We start from the raw sequence: 24,490 nt of genomic DNA, 5'->3' as shown, positions 1-24,490 counted from the left end.
GAGATTAAACATACATCTGTCCAGCCATTTATTAGGTGCTTTAATTCTGGTAGGCATGACCCTCATGGTACTTTTTGTTGCTTGCCAGGGGCCTTAGTATAGATCAAAAAGTACAACTGATAACACTTGTAGCAAACACAACTTCTTTATGCACGGTGAATGACTCTGCACACAGTCTTGCACTGCAGACAGTCATAGAATCATCGAATAGTTTGGACTGGAAAGGTTCTTCAAAGGCCATCTAGTCCAACCCCCCTCCAACGAGCAGGGAGATCTTCAGCTCAACCAGGTTGCTCAGAGCCCCGTCTAACCTGATCTTGAATGTTTCCAGGGATGGGGCATCTACCACCGCTCTGCACAACCAGTTCCAGCATCTCACCACCCTCATCGTAAAGCCATTACCCCTTCTCCTGTTGCAACAGGGCCTGCTAAAAAGTTAAAACCCCGATCTTTCCTGTAGGACGCCTTTCCTGTAGTACCAAAAGGTTGACATAAGGTGTCTCTGGAGCCTTCTCATCTCCAGACTGAACAACCCCAACTCTCTCAGCCTGTCCTCAGAAGAGAGGTGCTCCAGCCCCAGATCATCTGCGTGGCCTACCTCTGGACCCGCTCCAACAGATCCATGTCCTTCCTGTGCTGGGGGCTCCAGAGCTGGACGCAATACTTCAGGTGGGGTCTCACCAGAGCGGAGCAGAGGGGCAGAATCACCTCCCTTGAGCCGCTGGCCGCGCTTCTTTTGATGCAGCCCAGAATACAGTTGGCTTTCTGGGCTGCAAGTGTACATTGCTTGCTCATGTCCAGCTTTTCGTCCACCAGTACCCCCAACTCCTTCTTGGCAGGGGTCCTCCTCAATCCCTTCATCCCTCAGCCTGTATTGATACTGGGTGTTGCCCCAACCCAGGTGCAGGACCCTGCACTTGGCCTTGTTGAACCTCATGAGGTTCACGTGGGCCCACTTCTCGAGCCTGTCCAGGTCCCTCTGGATGGCGTCCTGTCCCTCTGGTGTGTCAACCACACCACTCAGCTTGGTGTCATCCACAAATTTGCTGAGGGTGCACTCGGTCCCACCGTCTATGTCATTGATGAAGATATTAAACAGTACTGGTCCCAGTACGGACCCCTGAGGGATGCCACTCGTCACTGATCTCCATCTGGACATTGAGCTGTTGACCAGTACCCTCTGGATGTGAACATCCAACCAATTCCTCATCCACCAAACAGTCCACCCATCAAATCCATACCTCTCCAATTTAGAGAGCAGGATTTTGGGGGGGGTGACCATGCCAAAGGCTTTACAGAAGTCCAGATAAATGACACCTGTAGTTCTTCCCTTGTCTGCTGATGTAGTCACTCCATCATAGAAGACCACTAGGCTGGTCAGACAGGACTTGCCCTTAGTGAAGCCATTCCGGCTGTCTCGAATCACCTCCCTGTCCTTCATGTGCCTTAGCGTAGCTTCAAGGAGGATCTGTTCCATGATCTTTGCAGACACAGAGGTGAGGCTGACAGGTTGGTAGTTCCCAGCATCCTCCTTTCTACCCTTTTTAATAATGGGTGCAATGTTTCCCCTTTTCCTGTCACCAGGGACTTTGGGGGACAGTTTTCTAGACACCAGGGACAGTCAGCTCCCTCTGATCAAACTAGCTCATTTACAGGTGAGCCCTGAGAGCTGAAGTATACAGTACTACAGGCCAACCAATGAGATGCATAGGCCATTGCTCTGCACCCCCGAGCAGCATTAGTGGGTTAAAACCTGCACATACATATAGACACACATGCACATATGTATTTATATCTGCTTAAATAGGAAGGTAGGTGTGTATATATATTAAGTCTGTTTCTGAAGCACAGTAAGATACTGTGGTCCTTTTCATTTACTTACCTGATCTTGAGAGAGCGCCCCACCAAATGCCCAAATACAAGCAAAGATGAAATACATCTCCTCGAGCTCTCCAGGGCAATCCACTGGCACCTTTTCAGGGGTCAGCAAACAATCCAGCGCAGAAGAGAGTTTCTGCAATAAATAAGTATGTGAAAAGAGTGACCCGTGAGACTTACTCCATAGGAAAGCGACAGTGACCTCAAGAAGCTATTTAAGTAATGAGACCGCGACTCCTTGCTGTGTGTCCTTATTGTCTAGGAGCAAATTTCTGAGGTCAAAGGCAGAAAGAGATCTTCTGATAAAATGTATGAAAGCACCTTCATTCTACACTGTGTAAAGCAAGGTATATGAAGAAGATAATACAGTTCAGGCGTGGATGTTATGGCAGATTCTTAACACTCATACTCAGTTTTCTCCCCTCAGACTGACTTATTTAGAAGCAGGCAAATGCTCACAAGAGTTTAGAATGACAAGGCATATTAAGTAAATTTAAAATGTCAACATAAGGATGTGCACTATCAGATCGTTTATACATGAAACAGAGCTCAGCTCCATTCTTTAATAATGTTTAATAACATAGGGCCTCGTTATCAGAGCATGAGAGTAACTAACGCTAATGAATTTAGCAAGCGTTTAATTAGAGAGAGAGAGAATGCTTGTACAGAGAGATGAAATGGCTAGCCCTAAGCTACCTAAGGCATTACTAACAGAAGCAACACAAGAACTGAGAAGTCAGGGAATTACGTGCAGTGCCATAAACATGCTACATTTCTTCTTGTTACAGTGGACCACTGCAATATGAAACCTCTGAAACCCTGTAGGTCTCCAAAATAAGGGTCCGGGTTTGACATATAAGAGCCTCTCAATTTCATCTCGCATATGTTTTAGATACGTAGTAATTTTAAGCATTTTTACTCCTGCATAGGACCGCATGCTCAGTGGATGTTTCAGAAATACGGTTTCTTAAAATTTAGATAGTTTTAATCCTAACACCTACCTGAACCATACTGTTCTCAGGAATAGAAGTAATAATTTCAAAGGTTGTTCTGAGTTGTTCTAAGTAAGGAGGTACATATTTATCAAAGAGAGCGGTCAAGTTAGCTTTTTTGGATTGGTATCTCCTTGTTTCTATCCAGCTGGCAGCATACCTGCAAAACAAACTGGAAAGCAACCGATTTTTTTATCGGAGAGAAGTTAAAACACCACAAAATTTCCTCTCTCTAGCTTTGAAATGTGAACTTTTGTTGACTTCTGAGGACTGTTCATGACTGCCTTTAGTGCAATACACAAATACTACTGCGCTGGCTCTAAGTCAGCCATAAGTGCTGCCAGCCTTACTACACTTACTTGTTCATAGAAAGGTCATCACGCTGTGGTATTTCTAAGAGCTATTATGACAGCTGAGCACACTGGCATATGACTATACACATTTTCCTTGACTGCATCTTTTATTCCAGGAAGGGCAAGGAGAAAGGACCTAGACGATAGTTTGCGCTTGCTTTCAGAGGGCTGCACCACCAAAAAGCGGGTGGGAGCAAGAATCCTGTATTTGTTTTGTGTTGTTTGAGAACAGACTATTTAAAATACCAGTGCGTAAGCTGTACACAAGACTGAGGATTATGGGACACCCAAGTTCAACATACCTTGCACCGCAGATTTCTACAGTAGTATATATAACGCGGTCTGGCTGAAAAGTTTGGCTATACGTAATTGAAGACAAAAAAGCAACCCTTCTCATCTGCTATTCGCTATCACAACCAAGTCTAAAATTCCTTATCATTATCCTAACTACAGCACATGCTTCAGGTTAGCAGCTACATGCCCACCTGTTTATATTCCAAAGAATTTGGCAATTCTATCCCCTGCTCGTGTTCACACAGTATTAGTCAAATGCAGTCTAAACCAATTATTTACTCATTCGCAGCTATTCTATTTGGGCAATTTGTTGCCTCCTGTTTCCACCTCCATACTCTGTCTGCTGTGAAAGGTCTTACTGCCTCTCTATGTCCTCACCAGTCCTTTGATCCTCATCACCCTAGGTGGGCAGCTTGTACAGATTCATTCTGTTTAATTAAATTCTCGTACTGACAAGATTTCTCTGGGGAATAAGCGCACTGAAGGCTTCTTGTCCCAATGGCATACAACTCTAACACAGACAGTTAGAACTGACTGAAATGTTGATGACACTGGAATGCTGAAAAATTGAATTTTGACATGAAGCAGCAGTAATGCTGCTTGAAAATAAAAACACCAACTGACAAATGTTAAAAAGATTCACTTCTTACTGAAATTTGTAAGAACTGTTTTGGATTAGCTCAACAACTGCAAAAGGAAAAGATTGCACTTCAAGTTAATGCATTGTGTCTTGTGCCAACTAAATTGCTTTTTATACATGGAAACCCATATTCTTTAGAAAACATATTTTGCATAATTAATTTGCACGAAGCATAGATATAAATTTAAAAGAGCAGTTCTGTGATCCAAAGGAGCAAGAGAAACAAAAAGTCAAGCTGATGTAAACCCGTGTCCTTAACAGTATCAAAGATGGTGACAGTTATTAAAAAGCTGTCAGAGAACAGTAGCCAAACTATTCACTTCTTGCTACTGCCAAATTTGCATTACAGAAAGCAGACAGTTCACTACTTGTATTGGGTTCCTGTAGCAAAGTTTTGGTAGTGGGGGGGTTACAGGGGTGGCGTCTGTGAGATGCTGCTAGAAGCTTCCCCTGTGTCCGATAGAGCCAATGCCAGCTGGCTCCAAGATGGACCCTGAGGCCATCAGTGATGGTGGTAGCGCCTCTGTGAGAACATATTTAAGAAGGGGAAAATCCTGCTGCATAATAGCAGCTGGAGGAGAGGAGTGAGAATATGTGAGAGGAACAACTCTGCAGACATCAAGGTCAGTCAAGAAGAAGGGGGAGGAGGTGTTCCAGATGCCAGAGCAAGAGATTCTCCTGCAGCCTGTGGTGAAGACGACGGTGAGGCACACTATCCCCCTGCAGCCCATGGAGGTCTGAGGTGGAGCAGATATCCACCTGCAGCCCATGGAAGACCCCACATGGGAGCAGGTGGATGCCCAAAGGAGGCTGTGACCCCGTGGACAGTCCATACTGCAGCAGGATCATGGCAGGACCCGTGGACCCATGGAGAGAGCCCATGCTGGAGCAGGTTTGCTGGCAGGACTTGGGACCCTGTGGGGGTCCCTGGAGCAGTCTGTTCCTGAAGGACTGCACCCTGTAGAAGGGACCCACGCTGGAGCAGTTCATGAAGAACTGCAGCCCATGGGAAGGACTCATGTTGGAGTTCAATGGAGGACTGCCTCCCATGGGGAGGGACCCCACGCTGGAGCAGGGGAAGTGTACAAGAAGTCCTCCCCTTGAGGAGGAAGGAGTAGCAGAGACAACATGTGATGAACCACCCCCATTCCCTGTCTCCCTGCACCACTTGCGGGGAGGATGAAGAGAATTCAGGAGTGAAGTTGAGCCCAGGAAGAAGGAAGGTATGGGAGGAAGGTGTTTCAAGATTTGGGTTTATTTCTCATTACCCTACTATTCCCGATTGGTAATAAATCAAATTAATTTCCCCGAGTCAAGTCTGGTTTGCCCTGAGGGTAATCACTGAGTGATCTCCCTGTCCTCATCTCGACCCACGAACCTGTTGTCATATTTTTCTCCCCCTGTTGAGTTCAGGAGGGGGAGCAATAGAGCAGCCTGGTGGGCACCTGGCATCCAGCCAGGGTCAACCCACCACACTACTGCCTTGATTAAGCAGTACACATAAGAGGCAAAATAAAACACTAAACTGATGGTGAAATTTTCCAAACTGCATATTTGAGAATATACAGGGCCGCCAACTACATCATCCCACTATTATCAGAATAAAAACTAGAAAGAAGAATTAACATAAATAATGGAGTCTATTCCCATTAACCTTCCAGATGTATCTTAAAAATGCTAACTAATGTCATGAGATACTCACTGATTCCACCCCAGGTCTTGGATGTTCAGACAGAGAATACCAGCTCTCGATACTGTACCTGGAGTAGCAGCTTTTAAATGTTGTACCTCAAACAGCAGCCACATCGATGGGGTCAGAGGCACATGTTTATTGCTTGTAAGGGTCTGAACCTAGAAATCGTCAGTAAATTTTTCAGTGAAAGCAAGCTAATATACACTGTCTGTCAAGAACACGATCAGGGCAGGCATGTGTTTATTATAGCCCCACAAGGGAGCAAGGATTATCTGCAACATCATGCATATATGCTATTTCTTGAACAGACCTAAACAAACTTTATCTGAACATGGCTACAGTTTTTTTTCTTCAGAAACACAGAGGAGGATGAATTCTGAAGTTTTTACTTGACCTTTTTTCACAGTTTTTTTTCACAGTTTAATTAATTCAAAAGACGACTAGCCTGCTTCACCAATGTGAGCTCTGAAAGCTATTAAAAGCAGGGGAGGGGAAGTCTCTCTCAAATGTCAACAGAAATAAACAGAAAAGGATTCAGAGCAGGAGCCCAAACTCAGATGCTCTGAAACACCCCTTGGAAAAGCCACTTTCTGTTCACTGTCTGAAGTTAGGCTATATGGATAGCCCCAGAGAGCCACCTTGCTGAGCAATCAGAGACCGTGTCACTAGATAGGTTTAAGCTCTTCAAAAAGGAAAGCTTAACAGAATGCGCCAAACTACAATCACCTTCCTAAGGTTACCTTCAGATTTTAGATTGGGATTTCGTTACGTTGCAGCATTTCCAACAGTCGACGAAATTGGTTTAGCTGCATAATTAGTAAGAAGGGAATAAGAAGGCTGGGTACTACTGCTAATTCTTAAACTGACTTATTTACATTTCCTAACACTAGCCTTCCTTACTACAGTGATGCGAGGACTTCACTCATGGAATCTTAAATCTCTTTTACTGAGAGGCTTTCCAAATGCCAGTTTCAATAATCTTATGATTGACACCTTGAATTACATCAACCCATACACTAGGAGGCACAATCACCCTTACAGTATACATAGGCTACATTGAGGTTTTTTGTTGTACAACATAGGCAAGACTTTATGCATAATTCAGATGATAAAATATTACTTGGCAATAGTGAAAACCAACGAAATTATAAGAATGGAAGAAAAAAGGAACACACACTGAAAAACTACCTCCAGAAAAATAAAGGAAGAGGGAAATGTGAAAACAGGTAAAGGGGAAGCCACTGTACCTGCTTCTCAATTGCTCACCTTGTTGTCAACTGTAACAGTGTTGAGCAACTTAATCCACATAGGATCTATATCCCCATCTAAAACTAACTGTTTTGGCCCCTCCTGGGTAATATTAGCTTGGTGTCTCAGAAGAGATGACAGGAGATCTGCAAATTATATTTCAATAGAATCCCATCACTGTAGTGCTTCAGTAACAACACTGCACAGCAATTAAAACTTCAGAAGACTTAATGCATCACTGAAACAAGAAGCTTTTGTAGCATCAAAACCATGCTTTTTTTCCTTTGCTTGCTTATTAGGTGGTTATTCAAAGTAAAAATCAAAAATACTTTCAGTGAACACCTGATACAGCAAAATGACTGCATTTTATGTAATAATGACCTATTTCTGTTTTGATTACTGGAGAGTATGTCATTAGTCTTAATGATATGGGTGAGACATGGGAGGTTTCATGAGTCTGGGGAGAAAATAACTTGCCTTTTAAAGCAGCAGAATCGGCATCGTTCACACTAGTACTTTTCTGTCTACTAGCATCTTCCCCTGCCTCCAGGCTTTCCATAACCACCAGTGCTCTCCACACACATCTCATTGCATCAAAACACAGAAAACTGCAAGAATTTGGTCTCCACCACCTTCTCTGAATTCAGGCATTGTCCAGTTCTGATGGAGAACAATGCCTCCAGGAACAGGTCCTAGTAAGAACACGTGTCCTACTTCCCATCTATCCATTCTCAGGTTCCATGGTGCAGAAAACCGAAGAGCTCATCAGCTGTCAGAGCTTTTGGGTTAAGGTCATTCCAAACAGGCTTTTGTTTCATGTTCACATACATGTGATGCAGAACTTCTAGCACCTGAAGAGGAGGCACAGGCTGCATGTTAGTGACACGATTTTGATACAATAGGAATCTTTGACTTCCCTCCTGAACTGGGTCTCTGACTGCAAATCCCTGCACTCAGTCAACCGTTGACCTTGACTTACTCCTGGCTCTGTGCTGCGTTAGCCCCAAATTTCCGTCAAGCCTAAGGGTAGGAAAGGAGAATCCCATTCTAAAGTGGCTGTACTCTGCAACTGATCTTCTCTAACAGAAAGTATTGAATGGGGAAGAAAATCCATGCAGGTGCCAACATTTAGTAGCAGAAATGGGCAAGCATTATCTATTAGAAGTATTTATCTTGTGTTTTGGCAATATTTTCCACTATTTCTGTCTAGAAGCCTAATTAAATCATCCTGCCTCTCCTTCCAGAACAAAGTATTACTTGGTCTATGTGTCAAATAGAATGCTCATTACTTGGTGACATGATTAATTTTCCTTTGGGACATGCAAGCAACACAAAATGTAGAAATTGCTTGCAACATTCAAGCTTTGCCATTGCACATCACGTGAATGACTGGATGGCCTGAATAATGTGTTATTCTACCGGATCCTGAGGCAAAGGCAACATGCAGAATGTTTTTTGCAAGAACCATGGCAATTTCTTTACAATGTAAGGTCAAAACCACGCTGTGCGGGTAGGCGGGGACCTTACTCTTTCCAGTCCCCAGATTTCCAACAACAAACACAGAGTGACACACTGCCAGTAGATCCTCCAGCTGAACAACCTACTGCACAGAAGAGATACACACTGAACGCCTTTCCTCTCCTGTGGTCCTCTTACTGTAGACACACAATTATTAAAAAAAAAAAAACAACAACCATCTCCCCCTCCATGTTCCTGTTCCCTTTAACAGGAAAAACAGACAAGCCTTCTCAGCAGACTTGCCTCAGCTGAGCCGACGCTGCATCAAGCAATGTCATTTATCTCCCAGAAAAGCAGAAGAGAACTGGCTCAAATTAATGAATGCAGCTACCTCAACAAATCTTATTCTGCTTTACATCCATACAGTCCAGTAGGATTCTGATATGGAACAGTTATCACAATTTTTCCATGAATTTAGCAGAGTGAATTCCACACTCAGAACAGTTGTGCAGCTATAATTTGGTAAAATACAAAATCAGTCCACTAAAGTAATACATTTCTTCCCAAGAAAGAGTTCTGTGAGCTGCAGAATGAAAACAGCTTAGATGCTTATGGATTTCTGTCTTAGCAAAGAGCACCCACACTGATTTTCTAAAGTTCAATAGGAACGAGTCCGTGTTCTTCAGTGCTCATCTTCTGATTCACCCAGTTAGCAGGAACCAAAATACTCTATAGAAGGCTGATTGCAAAGTTCATAATACCCCAAGGCATAGCTTATTGTCTTTCAACCTTCCATGAGGATAATGGGACAAGGTAGACTACAGCAGAAAATCCTTTATAAATCCTGAGATCAGTCACATTTAACCATCTTGGTTATTTCAGCTTCCCATAAATCCTAATGAAGGAAAGGGGTGTGCTATCACATACAATGGATGTGGATGTTACTTGAAGGAGGGTGGGAATATACTTCCTTAGTAGTCCAAATAAGCACACTTTTTCTTTTGTCCGCATACTAACCAGCATTTCTAAATTTCACCTTTTCACCCTGTCTGTAATTCAAACTAAAACTAGTGTTCAAATTTAGCTTATGGACAACTCATTCATATGAGTATACATGCATACATACATGTTTTAATATGTGTATAGCAGAATGTACATTATTTTACACAGAAATAGCAGAACACACAAAAATCACACGTAGCCATGCACATTCCAAATCCACGCCTTCTTATTTGTACGTTTTTGCTCCCTTACTCTTCTTTCCTCCCTATGCAAAATAACAATTAATTTGCTACCAAGTACAAATGCTTCACAGAGTACACAAACATACAAGTTTGTCAGTGTAGACGGCTTTTTTGGAACAGGATACGTGTTTCCTTATAGACCCATTGATCATCCTGAGGTTCATTACTGCCATGACAAAATGTCTTTGAAATACCAAGACATTGAGGACACCTTATCAATACAGTAACATAACCAAAAATAACCTTCATGTCTAATACAACCCATTTGCAATTATTTTGATTGAAACTCTTAAGGGGAGTAATTAAAGGCAATGAATTATTTTACTTTGAGAATAAAGCTCTCTTCAGGCTGCAAGGGAAGCTCCAGGGTAGACTGTTTAACCATCTGTTCAAATTGCAGGTTCCTCTTCCTCGGAACATCCAGAGCTGGAAACAGGTCACTGATCAGGCCTGCGAAAATTGGGATATCATCTGTCACTATTTTAGGCAAATTGAAGTCTCTTAAGGCTCGCATAAGCGCCTGGAAAAGGACAGTAAACCAAATATCGCAAGCATCAACTCTTTCCCTTTTTAGGATTCTGGTTTTATTCAAAGGCAAAACACCAGAAACAGGCCCTACTCTTAGATGCCTTTTAAGTGAAGATTTTACCTGATCCTCAGGCCTGCTCTTGCCTCCTTCTTCCAGTGAGCCAGCAACTACCAAGACGGACTCGATAGCACAAAGTCCCCAGTCATAATGGCCCTGTGAAAACATTTTAACTAGTCGTGTTAGCACAGGGAATAAACCTAAATGTTAACGTTTAAGAAGAAAACAACCTGTTATTACACACAGAGTAAAATGACACCTTTTTATTCCCTTGTAGTTTTGCAGTGGTTTTAGGCCAGTGTTGGAAGTCTAGCAAAGAAAAAGCAAAAAAGTGTGAAATGTGCATATCTATCTAATCTTTAGTATTCTACCACTTTGTTCCCTATTTTTAACCAGCCAAATTTGCACCATCAAATATTATTATATTAATTGCGACTATACCTCCATGATGAAACAAGGCAAGGAAAAAATTGCTGCCAAACTTCTACTAATTTGACCCGATGCTAGCAATACTTTTTTATTTCCAAAAGAGAAGACTGGACAGATTATCAGCATATTTTGCAACCAACTCCAACACCAACATTAAAGGAAAAGAGAAACAGTTAAATATGCAGCCTAGAGGAAAAGCCCAGAATCATTTGGGAACCGAAGGGCAGAGAAGAAGCCTGTATCTTCCCCTAAGCCCTCACAGTGTGAAGACAGATACCCAATGCAGAAGGCAAAACTTCTTAATCACACAGAGGCTCTTCAATCCCTCTTTTTCCAGGGCTGTGTAACAACCACCTCTTCCCCTTTCCCTTCTAGGTAGCATAGAAGTAGAAAGAGGAGGAGTTTGAAACATTTTGGAGATTTAAACAATTTGAACAACAGCTTAGAATCATAGAATCGTTTAGATTGGAAAAGACCTTCAAGATCAAGTCCAACTGTTAACCTAGTACTGCCAGGCTACCACTAAACCATGTCCCTAAGCACCACATCTACCTGTATTTTAAATACCTCCAGGGATGGCAACTCCCAAACTTCCCCGGGCAGTCTGTTCCAATGCTTGACAATCTTTTCAGTGAAGAAATTTTTCCTAATATCCATCCTAAACGTCCGCTAGCATAACTCAAGGCTGTTTCTTCTTGTCCTATCACTTGTTACTTGGGAGAAGAGATCGACTCCCACCTCCCTACAATCTCCTTTCAGACAGCTGTAGAGCACAGGAAGGTCTCCCCTCAGCCTCCTTTTCTCCAGGCTAAACAATCACAGTTCCCTCAGTGGCTCCTCACAGGACTTGTGCTCCAGACCTCTCACCAGCTTCATTGCCTTTCTCTGGACATGCTCCAACACCTTAATGCCCCTCCTGCAGTGAGGGGCCCAAAACTGAACACAGTACTCGAGGTGGGGCCTCACCAGTGCTGAGTACAGGGAACAATCACTTCCCTAGTCCTGCTGGCCACACTATTTTTGATACAAGCCAGGATGCTCTTAGCCTTCTTGGCCACCTGGGCACACCGCTGGCTCATATTCAGCTGGCTGCCGACCAACACCCCCAGGTCCTTTTCCGCTGGGCAGCTTTCCAGCCACTCCGCCCCAAGCCTGTAGCGTTGCATGGGGTTGTTGTGACCCAAGTGCAGGACCCAGCACTTGAGCTTCTTGAATCTCATATCATTGGCCTCACGCCATCGATCCAGCCTGTCCAGATGCCTCTGTTGACCCATCCTACCCTCAAGCAGATCAACACTCCCGCCCAACTTGGAGTTGTCTGCAATCTCTCTGAGGGTGCACTTGATCCCCCATCCAGATCAGCGATAAAGATATTAAACAGAACTGGCCCCAATACTGAGCCCTAGGGAACAGCACTTGCGACCATCCGGCAACTGGATTTAACTTTAAAAAAAAAGGTGAGACAAAACCAACACAATTTTTAAAAGATGCCACTGTCACTTTCTGTGACAGTGGCACTCCATCACTGTGAATCAAATGCACAAAATACATCACAAAGAAGAACAAATAAAAAGCAATTTTCAATTTCAGAACACTTTGTAATCAGTAAGAAAAACTGCCGTTTTTTTTCTGAGGTACTAAAGATGGCGAGCATCCACAAGGAAAAAGAGTCTCCATATTTTATAAATGTTACACCTAGGTATGGAAGTTAAACATGGAGATGGTTAGGAAAACAAAATTTTAGGAATGTATTGGGGTTAATGAGCTTTTGCTTAGATGTAGGTAATATTGGGGGGTTTCTTTCCAAATTTTTTGATGGTTTGCTGTTTGATGGGTTGTTAAAGAGCAAGCTATGCATCTTTACAGCAGCCTGCTGTATGGATTGTCCAGTGTACAAGAACTTTACGACATCCAGGCTATTTACCATGGCACGACAAGACCAGAAGTCCCTTCCTTCACAGTATATGCACTGAAATCCCTGACAAACTTGTTCTGAAGCAGTTTTCATAGGCTAGGATCCTAGTGCCCCAAAGGTATACTGAGAGCCCTAAAAGCCCCAACACTGGAACAGCATTTTCAGAGCCCTCCGAACTGCTGTATATTTTCTGCAGCAGCCCAGAATTTTAGTCAAAAGGATTTGATTTCTCTCCTTTCCATTAAAAGTAAAACAAGACAAAAATAATGAATAAGGGCATTCTAGTTTTTGCTTCAAGCATTAATATTACTAGTACTATTATTTATATTAAAATGGCAAACAATTGTACAAGTGATTTTTCTGAATTCAGAAAATGACTCCATCAGAATGTAATCATTAGAGTTGAGGAACCTCTGGTCTAGTAAAGCAGACAATATTGCTATCTTAGGATATACAACGTTCAAATTCATTATCTCTAGAAACATTGCAAAGCTGTGTCAGGAAAACTTCAGGATATTTAGAGATAATTTCAAAATTATGTAGGCATGAAAATAAAGTTGCTTTTGCTTTCATAATGGCTCTGCTAGCTCGAGTTTATGGCTTAAGGCTGAAGGGTTCTCCAAGTTCTTATTCCACTAATAAAACTGAATATTAAGAATACCTTGTGAAAAATTATACAGTTGGGAATGAGTAAAGAGCCTGCATACAGGGAAGAAAATCATAAACCTTCCAAGCCTTATCACTTGTAGATTTTTAAGTTAACTATTCCGAATATGAATTCTTCCTAGTATAATAATTATTTTTTTTAGCAATGCTTTATTTGCATTTTTCAAACAATACTCCACTGTATTTATGCGGGAAAGTTTAAATATTCATCCAAATATAATATATTATTTGATATTCATAATAACTCCTACTCTCCTTTAAGGTTTTTCTCTTCTCCAACAAATAGTTATATTTCTAATATAGATACTACACGACAGCATGATGTGGTCCAGCCACCCCAGGTATGAAGCAGTGATATACAATTATTGAACGCAAAACTAACGCATTACAAATGTCCCAAGATCAGAGGAAAGGAAATTTTCTTCTAAATTCATATCTAACCATTTAATATGGATGGACATGTGATTTAAAGGGTCTTCAAAATAAAAGATAAGACTATATGCATTGAAAAAAACACTATTATTCTACAATGTCCAGATGCAGTGTTTCCAAGTGAGTATGTGTTAATTAACACATACCAAACCCTGAAGCCCAGAGAGACCCTCACCTGTTTAGAAAGCAGTTCCCTGCAGAGAGTGCACAAGGTAATAAATCTCCCGGCTAACGAGCGTGCATCAATAAACCCTTCAGCAACCAACATAATTTCAGAGATCAGTTCAATGTCAGGGACAACCATGGCACAGCGTCTGAGGAAGAAAACAAACCCCATAATCCAAATACACAGATTAGTATTTAAACATGGTAAGAATAAGTCACTTAAATCAAATGTGTGCAAACATTTTTAAAAACAGAGCTCGAGAGTCACAATTAAGAGTGTCAGTCAAAGCTAACAAGGACCTTACTTCAAAGTAAAAGGAGCTAATTAGGCACTGTTGATTGTTAGTATTCAGCAACGTTGCTGTACACAAAGGAGGCAGCTGAGAAACGCGGGGCTTGCGAGACAGGTACTACGGAAACTCAAAGCAGGCACAGGCTGCAGCGGAGTCCCTGGCCACCAACGACTGGAGGAGACTGCCAGCAGCTCTACGGGGTCCCGAAGTCAAGTGTAACACCCTGCCATTGCTAAAAAGGCCCCCGTTTTTTAAAGGATTTTGATTTTTGGAGGGCTTGAACGCTTTTATATGAAGTTAAGGTTTCCTTCAGAGCTTTTACTGTTTGTTTCTTTTTTAAAATATAACCTTTAGTTCAAACTTTTCAAAAAAAAACCACCACTGCCACTTTAATGATATAAATGAGAAAAATCTCCAATTAAAAAAAGCAACTCAAAGCAATAATGCAAAGGCTAAACAACTACCTCATTAAAAATCACCACTTAAGTTACATAGTAGCAGGGAAGACAGCTTGAATTTTGTGTTCAGGTCAGCTACAAACCAGCAAATTTGTCCCTCAGAGCACTTTTCTTACTACTGACAAATACAAAGATTTCTTTTGTTCCCCATTCATATTTAAATATGACAAAATTAAGACCAGTGGTTTAGTCCAGCACTATATTTCTGACAGAAATGAATGACACACTCTAGAAAAAGAGCAAGCATCCCTCTTTCAAACAATTTTTAAGGAAACTATTCCCTAAGAAGCATTTCTTCATAAGCCCAAACAAGGGCAGCTATATGCGTTGCAGTCAATTATAAAAAATCATACGCTTTTCTACCTACCATAACCAATACCCTTCTTGCAAACAGAATAACTGCTTGAACAAGAAATATCAAGCTAGTCGTATTTAATGTATCTTCCCTCCCTCGTGATATTTTTATTAGATGGCAAATATGAGGAGTTAATATTTTACCAGTTACCTCCCGCTTTTCCTGTGCATCGTACAATGGATAACAGCTGTTACAGACATCAGCCACAGCACTAAATTTCTGAGTCCCAAAGGCAGCAGTTCATAATTTAATTCCGAAGGCTTTCTATTTTATGTGACAACCAAGTAAAGGTAAGAATTCAGCTCTATGTAGCAAGTATAGTTGAAAAATTAAAAAAAAAAAAAAGATCAAAAGCAAAGAAAACCATAATGAAAAGCACAGCAAAGAAAGCCATAATTTGACTTTAGATTTCAGTAGAAACGTTATTAATTAATATTAACTCATATTCCTTACTCTTTTCTTCCCAAATGGAAAAAAAACCCACAACAACAACAACAAAAATAATTGCATGCCTGTTCCATCCTCTGGTTGTCCACTGAGAGATGAAACACCTGGTAGCAATAGGGAGTGATCCCTCCCACTCTCTTGTCAAATACCACACCTACCTGACTGCAAAAGACCTGGCCACCAAGGCAGCTGACTCCGTCCAAATGCAGGAAGGATGGCAGCCACACTGCACGGACACAGGTGGACAGGTTCCCCATCACCCTCTCCTCCCTTGTGTGACATCCTGAACCGAGGGGCTGCCCAACATCGTTCCCTTGGTGCCCACCAACCCTGCCTTGCCTTGAAGAGATCTTAGGTGGTAATTCACAAAAAGGCTTGGTAAACCAACAGGTAAGTTATATATTTTCAAAAATATTTCACATTTGCAGAGGCACGTTAATTCAAATCCTAACCTCCTCCTTGTAAACAGATGTTTACTTACTATTTGTTACAAATGATCGCAATTTAGGCTCAAAGAACAAGCAAGCTGCCGCCCGGTCCCGCCACCTGAGGCAGGATGTTTGGTTGGCAAGAGGATGAGATGTACCTGAGCAAACAGCTTTCTAACTTTAGCAGACTTTGTGTCTTTCTGCAGTGAAAGCACAAAGGGGTATGATGTCAGGAATTCCATGGCTAAAGCAGAAATAATAAAATACGCCAAAAATCTTGATGTACCTTTTATTACAGAAGAAAGTAGTACCTATGTTTCTACTTGCTCCCAGAAGCAACGGTGATGCCCAGTTCTGCCCTAAGTTTCTATCTTTAAAAATCAAAGGGATTTACTGATCAGAGAAGCAGATCCCAGATAGCATGTCTATACTTGTGCCTCCCTAGACAGCCTGGCCATGCCTTGTAACTTGCCCCACCGAACTTCAATATCACGGAATCACGGAATTTTCAGAGTTGGAAGGGACCTCTAGAGATCATCTAGTCCAACTCCCCTGCTAAAGCAGGACTGCCCAGAGCACATTACTCAGGACTGCAGCCAGGCGGGTCTTGGAAATCTCCAGAGAAGGGGACTCCACAACCTCCCTGGGCAGCCTCTGCCAGTGCTCTGTCACCCTCACCGTAAAGAAGTGTTTCCGTGTATTTGAACGGAACTTCCTGTGTTCTAACTTGTGCCCATTACCCCTCGTCCTGTCACTTGGAACCATTGAAAAGAGCCTGGCTCCATCCTCCTTCAAGCCACCCTTTAGATACTTGTATGCCATAATAAGGTCTCCCCTCAGCCTTCTCTTCTCCAGGCTAAAGAGTCCCAGCTCTCTCAGCCTTTCCTCATAAGGCAGATGCTCCAAGCCCTTAATCATCTTAGTTGCCCTTTGCTGGACTCGATCCAGCAGTTCCCTGTCCCTCTTGAACTGGGGAGCCCAAAACTGGACACAGTATTCCAGTTGTGGCCTCACCAGTGCAGAGTAGAGGGGGAGAATGACCTCGCTCGACCTACTGGCCACACTCTTCCCTATGCAGCCCAGGATTCCATTGGCCTTTTTGGCAACAAGGGCACATTGCTGGGCCATGGATAATTTACTGTCTACCACGACCCCCGATATGTTGAGAAATTAAATCACAGAATCATTTTTTTTTCTCAAGTCTTGATTAAATCAGTGAAAAGTGTTAATGCAAAAGCAAGGATTTCAAGTGACAACTCTTTTTTAAGCAAGCCCTGCACCATTTAAGTCAAAGACCATAACCACACTGTTCGAAGCACGGCTCCAAAACTTTGTTGGAATAAACTGGCATCATTTTACTGCCCATCATGGCAGAGCAACTACTTGTGAAATTAATTCACTTTCAGAAACACCATTTTCATACAAACTCACTGAGCACAACATGCAAAATAAAATACAGTCAGATCTTTCAAATTCAAAACTTTCTTCTTTGAAACATTAGTGTTAAGATACAACGCGTAACTACATACTTTAAGAAAAAGATAATGGGCTGTCCTACAGTGTCCAAAAGCATACGCTTTTTTTTTTTTTTTTTTTTTCCCCCCGTGTGCTATACTTTTCACTGCTCCTCAATCACGCATCCAGTAGCTTCCTAGGTAAGAGTATATGACATCATTTGCAACGGGCAGTTATGAAACATCTATGAACGCATGCATGTCTACACCCATGGAAGAATGTGATAGCTAGACACTTATACAGATGGGTTTTTTACTAGGCTAAGCCAGCTATGAGGATTCCTATTTACCAGAAAACAGTGAATATTCTTTCACATATTTAGGTACATTCCATGTGTTCACAGGTACCTTTAAAATTATATGTAGATTTAAAAAAAAAAAAACCAACAAACAAACCAAAAACCAAGATGTACATTTAATTTCCCTTGTGATTGTGGTGTACAGGCACACACAACTTGAATACTGATTTTTTTCCACAGAAATTCCAAAGCAAACACAAATTGCATTTCATTGCAAATTAAAACTAGTAACATTTGGCGACACATGTACTCCAAATGTAGACTTGATATACTTGTATAATATAAAAATACACTATAGCATACATGCCAGAACAGAGCTGTGAGGTTTTCAGGTAATTCTGTCTGACCCACGTATCCTGGGTTTGTGGTAATAAATATTGCAACTAATGACTTTAATGTAATTTTTTCACCAAGGAATAAAAATCTGTTATAAGAAAGATAACATGACAATTTTACAGTTGGATTAGATGTAAACTGCATCATACAAAACCAGCCATCGTGGGTCAGAAGACAAAAGTGCCTCTGGGCCTGGATCCAGTCTCACACAATGGCCAAAAGCAAATGCTTAGGAATCACAGAATGGTCGGGTTGGAAGGGACCTCTGGAGATCATCTAGTCCAACCCCCCCGCCAGAGCAGGGTCACCTAGAGCGAGTAAAAAAAGTTTATAAGAGCTGAACAAACAGAGGCATTTCCCTGGTAGGTGCCAGGTTTTAGTAATCTGTGGCTCCTCTGGCCAGCACTGAATTTGGAAGGAAAAGACTGGACTGTTAGAGCAAGAAAGAGTGCATATGGCCAAAGCATGTCCATAGGAGGAATTAATTTTTAAAGCCTGTAGAAAAAGTGAGACTGATAGGGATGTGGTGGGTTTGAAAAGGCCAGGAGGCAGCATCGAGTAAAGGAAGGAGAACACGGTACAGTGGGAACACAAGGCCTGTCTCAAAAACACTGCAATCCCCGAGACATCTTGCAAGGTTGAACCCCAAACTTCTCACCCATACGATGCAGTGATTTCACATGATGTGACTTGAACAGGACCAGAGTTTCAACAGCAGAGCTTTAACTAGATTCCTGTAGGGCCAGGAGTTCACTCACATTTATTGCTACATTTTGAAGAGAAAGTTATTTTAAGTTAGTATATTACACAGGTGATTTAATGTTACTGTCTACTCCCTTCACTGCATTTACAAAGGATTTCAGAGGAACTCTGGAAGAAGATTTTATGGTTCAGTATTTATAGACTGAAAAGCACAGTAAAGAAGGACTGCTAAAATACTCACTTCTTTTTCTTGTTCTTTATTGCATCATGGATAGTTTTTCCTTATACTGTCACCACTGACAGAACTTCTACCGAGATGTGATTGAATTCATCAAAGCATCCCCAAGCTTCTGTCTGGACCAAACCTTTATAGATATTCCCTGTAGACTAAACTAAAAAGTGAAAGATTTAAGATCTTTTTCTTGAAAGCAACGATATCCAATGTATTCATATGAAAAAGAAACTAAACAACAATTTCCGTACTGCTTAGCAGAACTTCTCACCTTCTAATCCATCTGCTCAGAACAGCTGAAGACATACACCATCATACCAAAAGCACGGCCTACATCTTTGGTGGGTCTCTGTTTTATCTGTGCCAGCTGGTCCTGCAGGAGCACCGCTCATTGTTAGGTGGAGAGACTAAGTGTGAGTAATGTAACACATGAACACAAAAAAAGTGATTGTTACCATTGCCAGGAACAACATCTACGATGTCAGGAGTTTGTTCAGGGTTTTTTCAAACCTTATGCTTCATGGGAAATTTATTCTGAGTCCACTTTCTCACTATAATTTAATGTTTCATGTGCATGTAAAATCATGGTGTGGCACTACTTGGAAAATGCTTATTTTTGATATGAAAACTAATCACATAGACATTTTTTAGCAATAAGGAATATCCTATCAGTGGTCACACAGGACAAGAAACAGGAGGCTGTAGCTGTCGCTTTCCCTGTTTCAATGACTTGAGCTCCAGAATTGTCCCCCTCAACTGAGGGTCATAAGCATTAAGCCAGACAGGATTGCTTGTGCATCATTCTGCATCACCGATTTTGACAAGAAATTCCATTCTGCAGTGAAAACATTTCCAGAAAAAAGCTTAATTGTATGTGGTGTGAAAAAAAAGTACTGGTTTGGACTTTCACACGTGAAAAGGAAAATATTATTTTGCTGAAAACTCCTGATTAACCGTGGTATAGATCCACTCATATTCTTCTTCAGACTAGACACTGAATGCACACATCAAGTTATGCAAGAAATATTTCAGTTGTTTTAAAAGTAATGGACATTACGATCATACCATGATTTCAGTATGCACCTACATACACACAGGCTCAAAGATGTTGTCGTAATAACCTTATAAAATTCATATAAGGCATGAAAGAACACTGAACTTCTAAGACTTTTAACTTTTTATTCACTGAAACAAATAAAGCAGACACTGGTATTAGTAACAGTCATTACCTGTCAGTCAAAGGTGTAATAACGAGCCAAGGGGTATTTCCCAAGGACTCATAAAAGTGTTGAAACTGAGCATCGCAAGTGTTGGCAAAACAGTGTTCCTGGGCGTCATCCCGCCTGTGGGGTGGCTGTGACAGCCAAGCAAAAGCTCGGGAACTGGTGACCTAAAAAGCCATTGCAGAGCCGTTCTGCCAGGTGGGAGCTATTCGGCTGATAGAAATGTGACCCAATCACAAAGCTACAGCTGTCATCACTAGTTTTCACACCTCATTCCTAGCCACTTACGAATAATAACTACTACAACCAATTATAAAGGATTAGGCACACCTCGAGGCATTTGTGCTTTTATACAGATGCAATGGAGTATGACATGTTTTTAATAGAGCTATTACAGCAGAACACATTGCCACTTATTAAGCCAAGACCTCTCCTTACAAACAATGCTGTCTTGGCCTGGGAGCAGACATTACTTTGACCAGAATGAGTTTCATTTTACTCCTCAAGCCTTGTTTCTTCTTGTCTTAATGCCATCTTAGAAACGCATTTTATTTCTGAGGCCGAGGAGGTCAGAAGGAAAATGAGAATCCTTTCCCATTTCGCTCCCCATCCAGTGAAAAGTTTCGTGCGTTGAAACCAGCAACACGTGCCAGCCAGCTTAGTTTTACCTGAACAAAGTCATACATAGAGAGAGCACTTCGGTTTAAATAAACACTCAAAACTGTAATTCTATGCACTTATAAAGAGTCACCACAAGAGAGGAGTTAACTGCTCTAGAGATGCACAAGTATGAGTCTAAAAGGAGAACAAAACGCACCGTGAACGTTTAAAGACGGAATAATTAAAAGCAGAATAACTGAAGACATTTGGAAAAACCGCTCCGGTTGACCAAGGATTGTCTGCGCTCGGTTTTGTAATCTGAAATTTAAAGGAAATATCTTGCTGCTCACGGAAAACCTACTACAAGATTAAACGGTTTCCAGAAGCAGGGTAAAAGTTGACACCTGACTTTTCTTCAGGAAAATTTTAAATTCACAAGGCAATAGCTGACAAGAACGTAGACATGGCACACAGCTCTGAATCAGGATGTCTTCATAACTACTACACCTTCTGCTCCCTTGTGCCCACATGCAGATCCAGACCCAACTCGGCTTAGGTACTATTAATTCTTTTCAAATCCACTAAAACTTCAAATGTAAAATATAGTTGATCCAAACACATACCATCTGAGCCTCAAGGCTTGCTACTACATTTCTAATGCGAACATCTTTGGTGCAAATGGTCATGATTTTCCCTCAGTCACCCAAGGAAAGTTCTCCAAGCAGCACAGTAATGAGAGCATTTAGCTGTGACCTGAAAAGATTTAGGTAACTGTCTAAGACCAGATGGAACCCAGTACCATCTACTGTAATTGCTATTTGAAGTTACATCTGCCCACGCTATGAATTAAATGACCACAAAATCTAGCTTGTATGTACAAATTTACTGGTATTAAACCTCAGGTGCCAGAATAAATCCTGGTTTAAACAGACATTTCAATTGCCTCCAAGACAATGACAATCCACAACTACTGAACATGGCCAAGGCAGGGCAGGAAGAATGGAAGGAGGAAAAGATTTACATGAAGTTGAAATGTAAATTTTGTGGTTACTATCTCCATAGAGCTATGCAACAGAGTCCACAAAACTTGTGGCGCTAATTGCTTGAGAACATTTAATGCCAAACTGTTTGAAAATGCACCTTAGGAAAGATGACATTTTCAAAACAGGCAAAGTAATGAAGGGAAGATTACAAAATATGATATGAATTTATTATACAGTGTTACATAGTAGAAAGACCCTATGGAATTTTTCAGGTTTCATATTAATAGGAAAGAAAAATGTACACATCTACTGCATGTAATTTTAAGGAGGCAAGTATAACTAATAGAAATATATTTTATTGGTTAGCTAGTGTGAGACCGAACTACGCTTGTACATGTTTTAAAGCTCCGGCTTAAAAATGGGCAGTGAATTAGTAAGACCTCAAACACTACACTTTCTGTAGTACTTTTATATAATGTACAAAAACAACTACTGGTGCTGTTTTTACTGAGTCAGAGTTAAAGCCCTAAAATGTAATACTCCATGCAAACATGTTATTTGAGAATCACTGTCTATACCCTAATAGATTTTGAGAATTATTACAACAAAAATATAATCAGCATGTCATTTCACCAGGCTTCTTATTTTTTTTGTATCATATCATCAATAGCAACATTTTGAATGGAATTGAACTGAAATATTTCTGGCACCTTCCTTTAAACACACCCAAAGCTCCCCTTCTTTATGGCAGCGAGCTGCTATCTGCAGAGAGGTCCAGATGATCTTTCCTAGTCCATCCTTTCTACAGCAGAACCTGCCCAAAGTCCCTGCTACAGGTCACGCCATCAGGAAGCAGCAACAGCATGAGACAGTGCTCTGCTCTACTTGCAAAGTGACCACGGAAACATAGCCTGCCTGGGTCACATGGAGCTTCGTCATGGATCCAGTCTCTGCCTTTCACAGAAGCTAGCAGAGATTGTTTTTTTTTAAAACAAAACAACAAAAAAAAAAACCACAAGCAAACCAAAACCAAACACAAACCCAACAAAAGGCACATAAAAAAATGAGTCCAGGAGATGGATATCTTGGGAACGTATGGCACAATTTGTCACAGACACATCAGCCAGAATTTACTAAGCAAAAAAAGAATAAAAAAATCCAACCACCCAACAAAACTAAACCCTCAAAACCACGCCGCCTATTTTATCATTATATTTAATAGTCATGAACTGAACTGATATTTGGCTAACCCTTCATTTGACTTTTTTTTTTTTTTATACTTCCATCATTCTGTAGCCAAAAGTTCCATATTTTAAACTGTACACTGTGTGAAAGTACTTCTTTGGTTTAAAGTCTGCTACTGAATAGCTTCAGGTAGTGCCTATTAAAGGTCTTGTATTATGAGAAACGGCAAACAAAGATTAATCTTTATCCAGCCGTATCAGATTCCCCCCCCCCCGCCCCCCTTAGAAGTCTCTGTCCTATTTCATATTTCCCTTCGGCAGATTTTCTAGGTTGGAAAAGCAAACCAAAACTACTTAAAGTTTTCACAAAGAGCAACAATACTCACATCAGAACAAAAACATTCAAAAGAAGCTGGAGGTAAACAAGGGCGAAGAAAAAAAAAAAAATCAAACTACAGAAGGTACCCTTCTGAAGCGGGACTAAAACGAATAATACTAGAAGTAAACTTTTTGGTTTGACACAAGTAAAACCAACAGTTTTGGCTTCCTTACAGAAATACACACATTTCGAATTTTTATACGTACTGGTTACATACTCTGTTCTTGTCATACCATCATGGTTGATGTTTGGTAGTATCTTTGCTTTTACCTTTCATCCCAGTTCAGAATAATCCTACAGAAACCCCAGTAATTAAGATGTGATAACAATGCCCAAAACAGAAATGGAAGCAAAAGGTGTATTTTTTTTTTTTCATTAGATGCCAATAGCAGTTAATTTACTACAGGACTAAAATTACTAGATATGCCACTCGTGTCTTTTTATGAGACCATTCTCACTCTGTACTTATTTTCACTGAATTAAACAAAAAGAAGATATCCATACCTGCTTCGTGTGGCAGTCCTTCAGGGCTGATGCCAAGCCCCCTTCCGGCCTGCCGAATGCCATTGCAACGTCTGAAACCCACCAGATTTGTGAACCATTAAGTGCAACCTGGGCTGCGTAGTCAAAACCCCGCTGTTCTCTCCGCCGCTCTTCACAGGCCGCTATCGCCTTCATGACGCGGAGGCGCGCCGTTTAGTGTACAGTTTCCTCAGGGTGTTGCAACCAAGACTCTACCTTTTGGAGCAAAAAAACCCCAAACATGCATAAGTTTATGCATGTAACATAAATGGTACCAATATAGGAAGCTCATCTCATTAATCGTTACAAAGATTTACAAACTTGAACTGAGAGTGGGGTTTGTTTCCTTCCATTTTCTCTCTCCTACTGCCTCTTCAGTAGGATTTGGTTCAGAGGAGCCCTTCCCAATTACTGAGATACCAGACATTGGTTTGGTTTACCTATCCATTTGACCTAAACACGCAGACATACTGCCTTGGAGCTCCAAATACGGAAGTCTGAAGTTTTACCATGTGTCCGCAGAACAGAAAACACAGACAACA

At 41.3% G+C, this 24,490-nt stretch overlaps 1 protein-coding gene across 1 annotated transcript in view; it reads right to left on the bottom strand.

Annotated features, from left to right (window-relative positions):
• The window catches only part of DNAH11 (dynein axonemal heavy chain 11), a gene marked incomplete at both ends in the record, with an annotated part of 114,166 nt that extends 90,062 nt beyond the window's left edge, over positions 1-24,104 (bottom strand). Inside the window, 21 exon segments of the mRNA XM_082499153.1 lie at positions 1,883-2,014; positions 2,880-3,030; positions 5,860-6,008; positions 7,117-7,240; positions 7,813-7,829; positions 7,833-7,949; positions 8,621-8,698; positions 10,126-10,320; positions 10,450-10,542; positions 14,004-14,141; positions 18,097-18,211; positions 19,067-19,107; positions 19,111-19,212; positions 19,329-19,331; positions 19,335-19,400; positions 19,402-19,464; positions 20,263-20,283; positions 20,286-20,447; positions 21,504-21,575; positions 21,579-21,626; positions 23,931-24,104. Coding sequence (XP_082355279.1) covers positions 1,883-2,014; positions 2,880-3,030; positions 5,860-6,008; positions 7,117-7,240; positions 7,813-7,829; positions 7,833-7,949; positions 8,621-8,698; positions 10,126-10,320; positions 10,450-10,542; positions 14,004-14,141; positions 18,097-18,211; positions 19,067-19,107; positions 19,111-19,212; positions 19,329-19,331; positions 19,335-19,400; positions 19,402-19,464; positions 20,263-20,283; positions 20,286-20,447; positions 21,504-21,575; positions 21,579-21,626; positions 23,931-24,104 — 2,061 coding nt within the window.
• Between the last annotated feature and the right edge of the window lie 386 nt (positions 24,105-24,490).

This window comes from Vanellus vanellus, assembly GCF_965231255.1.
Source record: "Vanellus vanellus genome assembly, chromosome: 2".
Taxonomy (NCBI): Eukaryota; Metazoa; Chordata; class Aves; order Charadriiformes; family Charadriidae; genus Vanellus; species Vanellus vanellus.
Note: the sequence above shows the minus strand (reverse complement) of the source record. Positions and strands in the feature narration are given on the sequence as shown.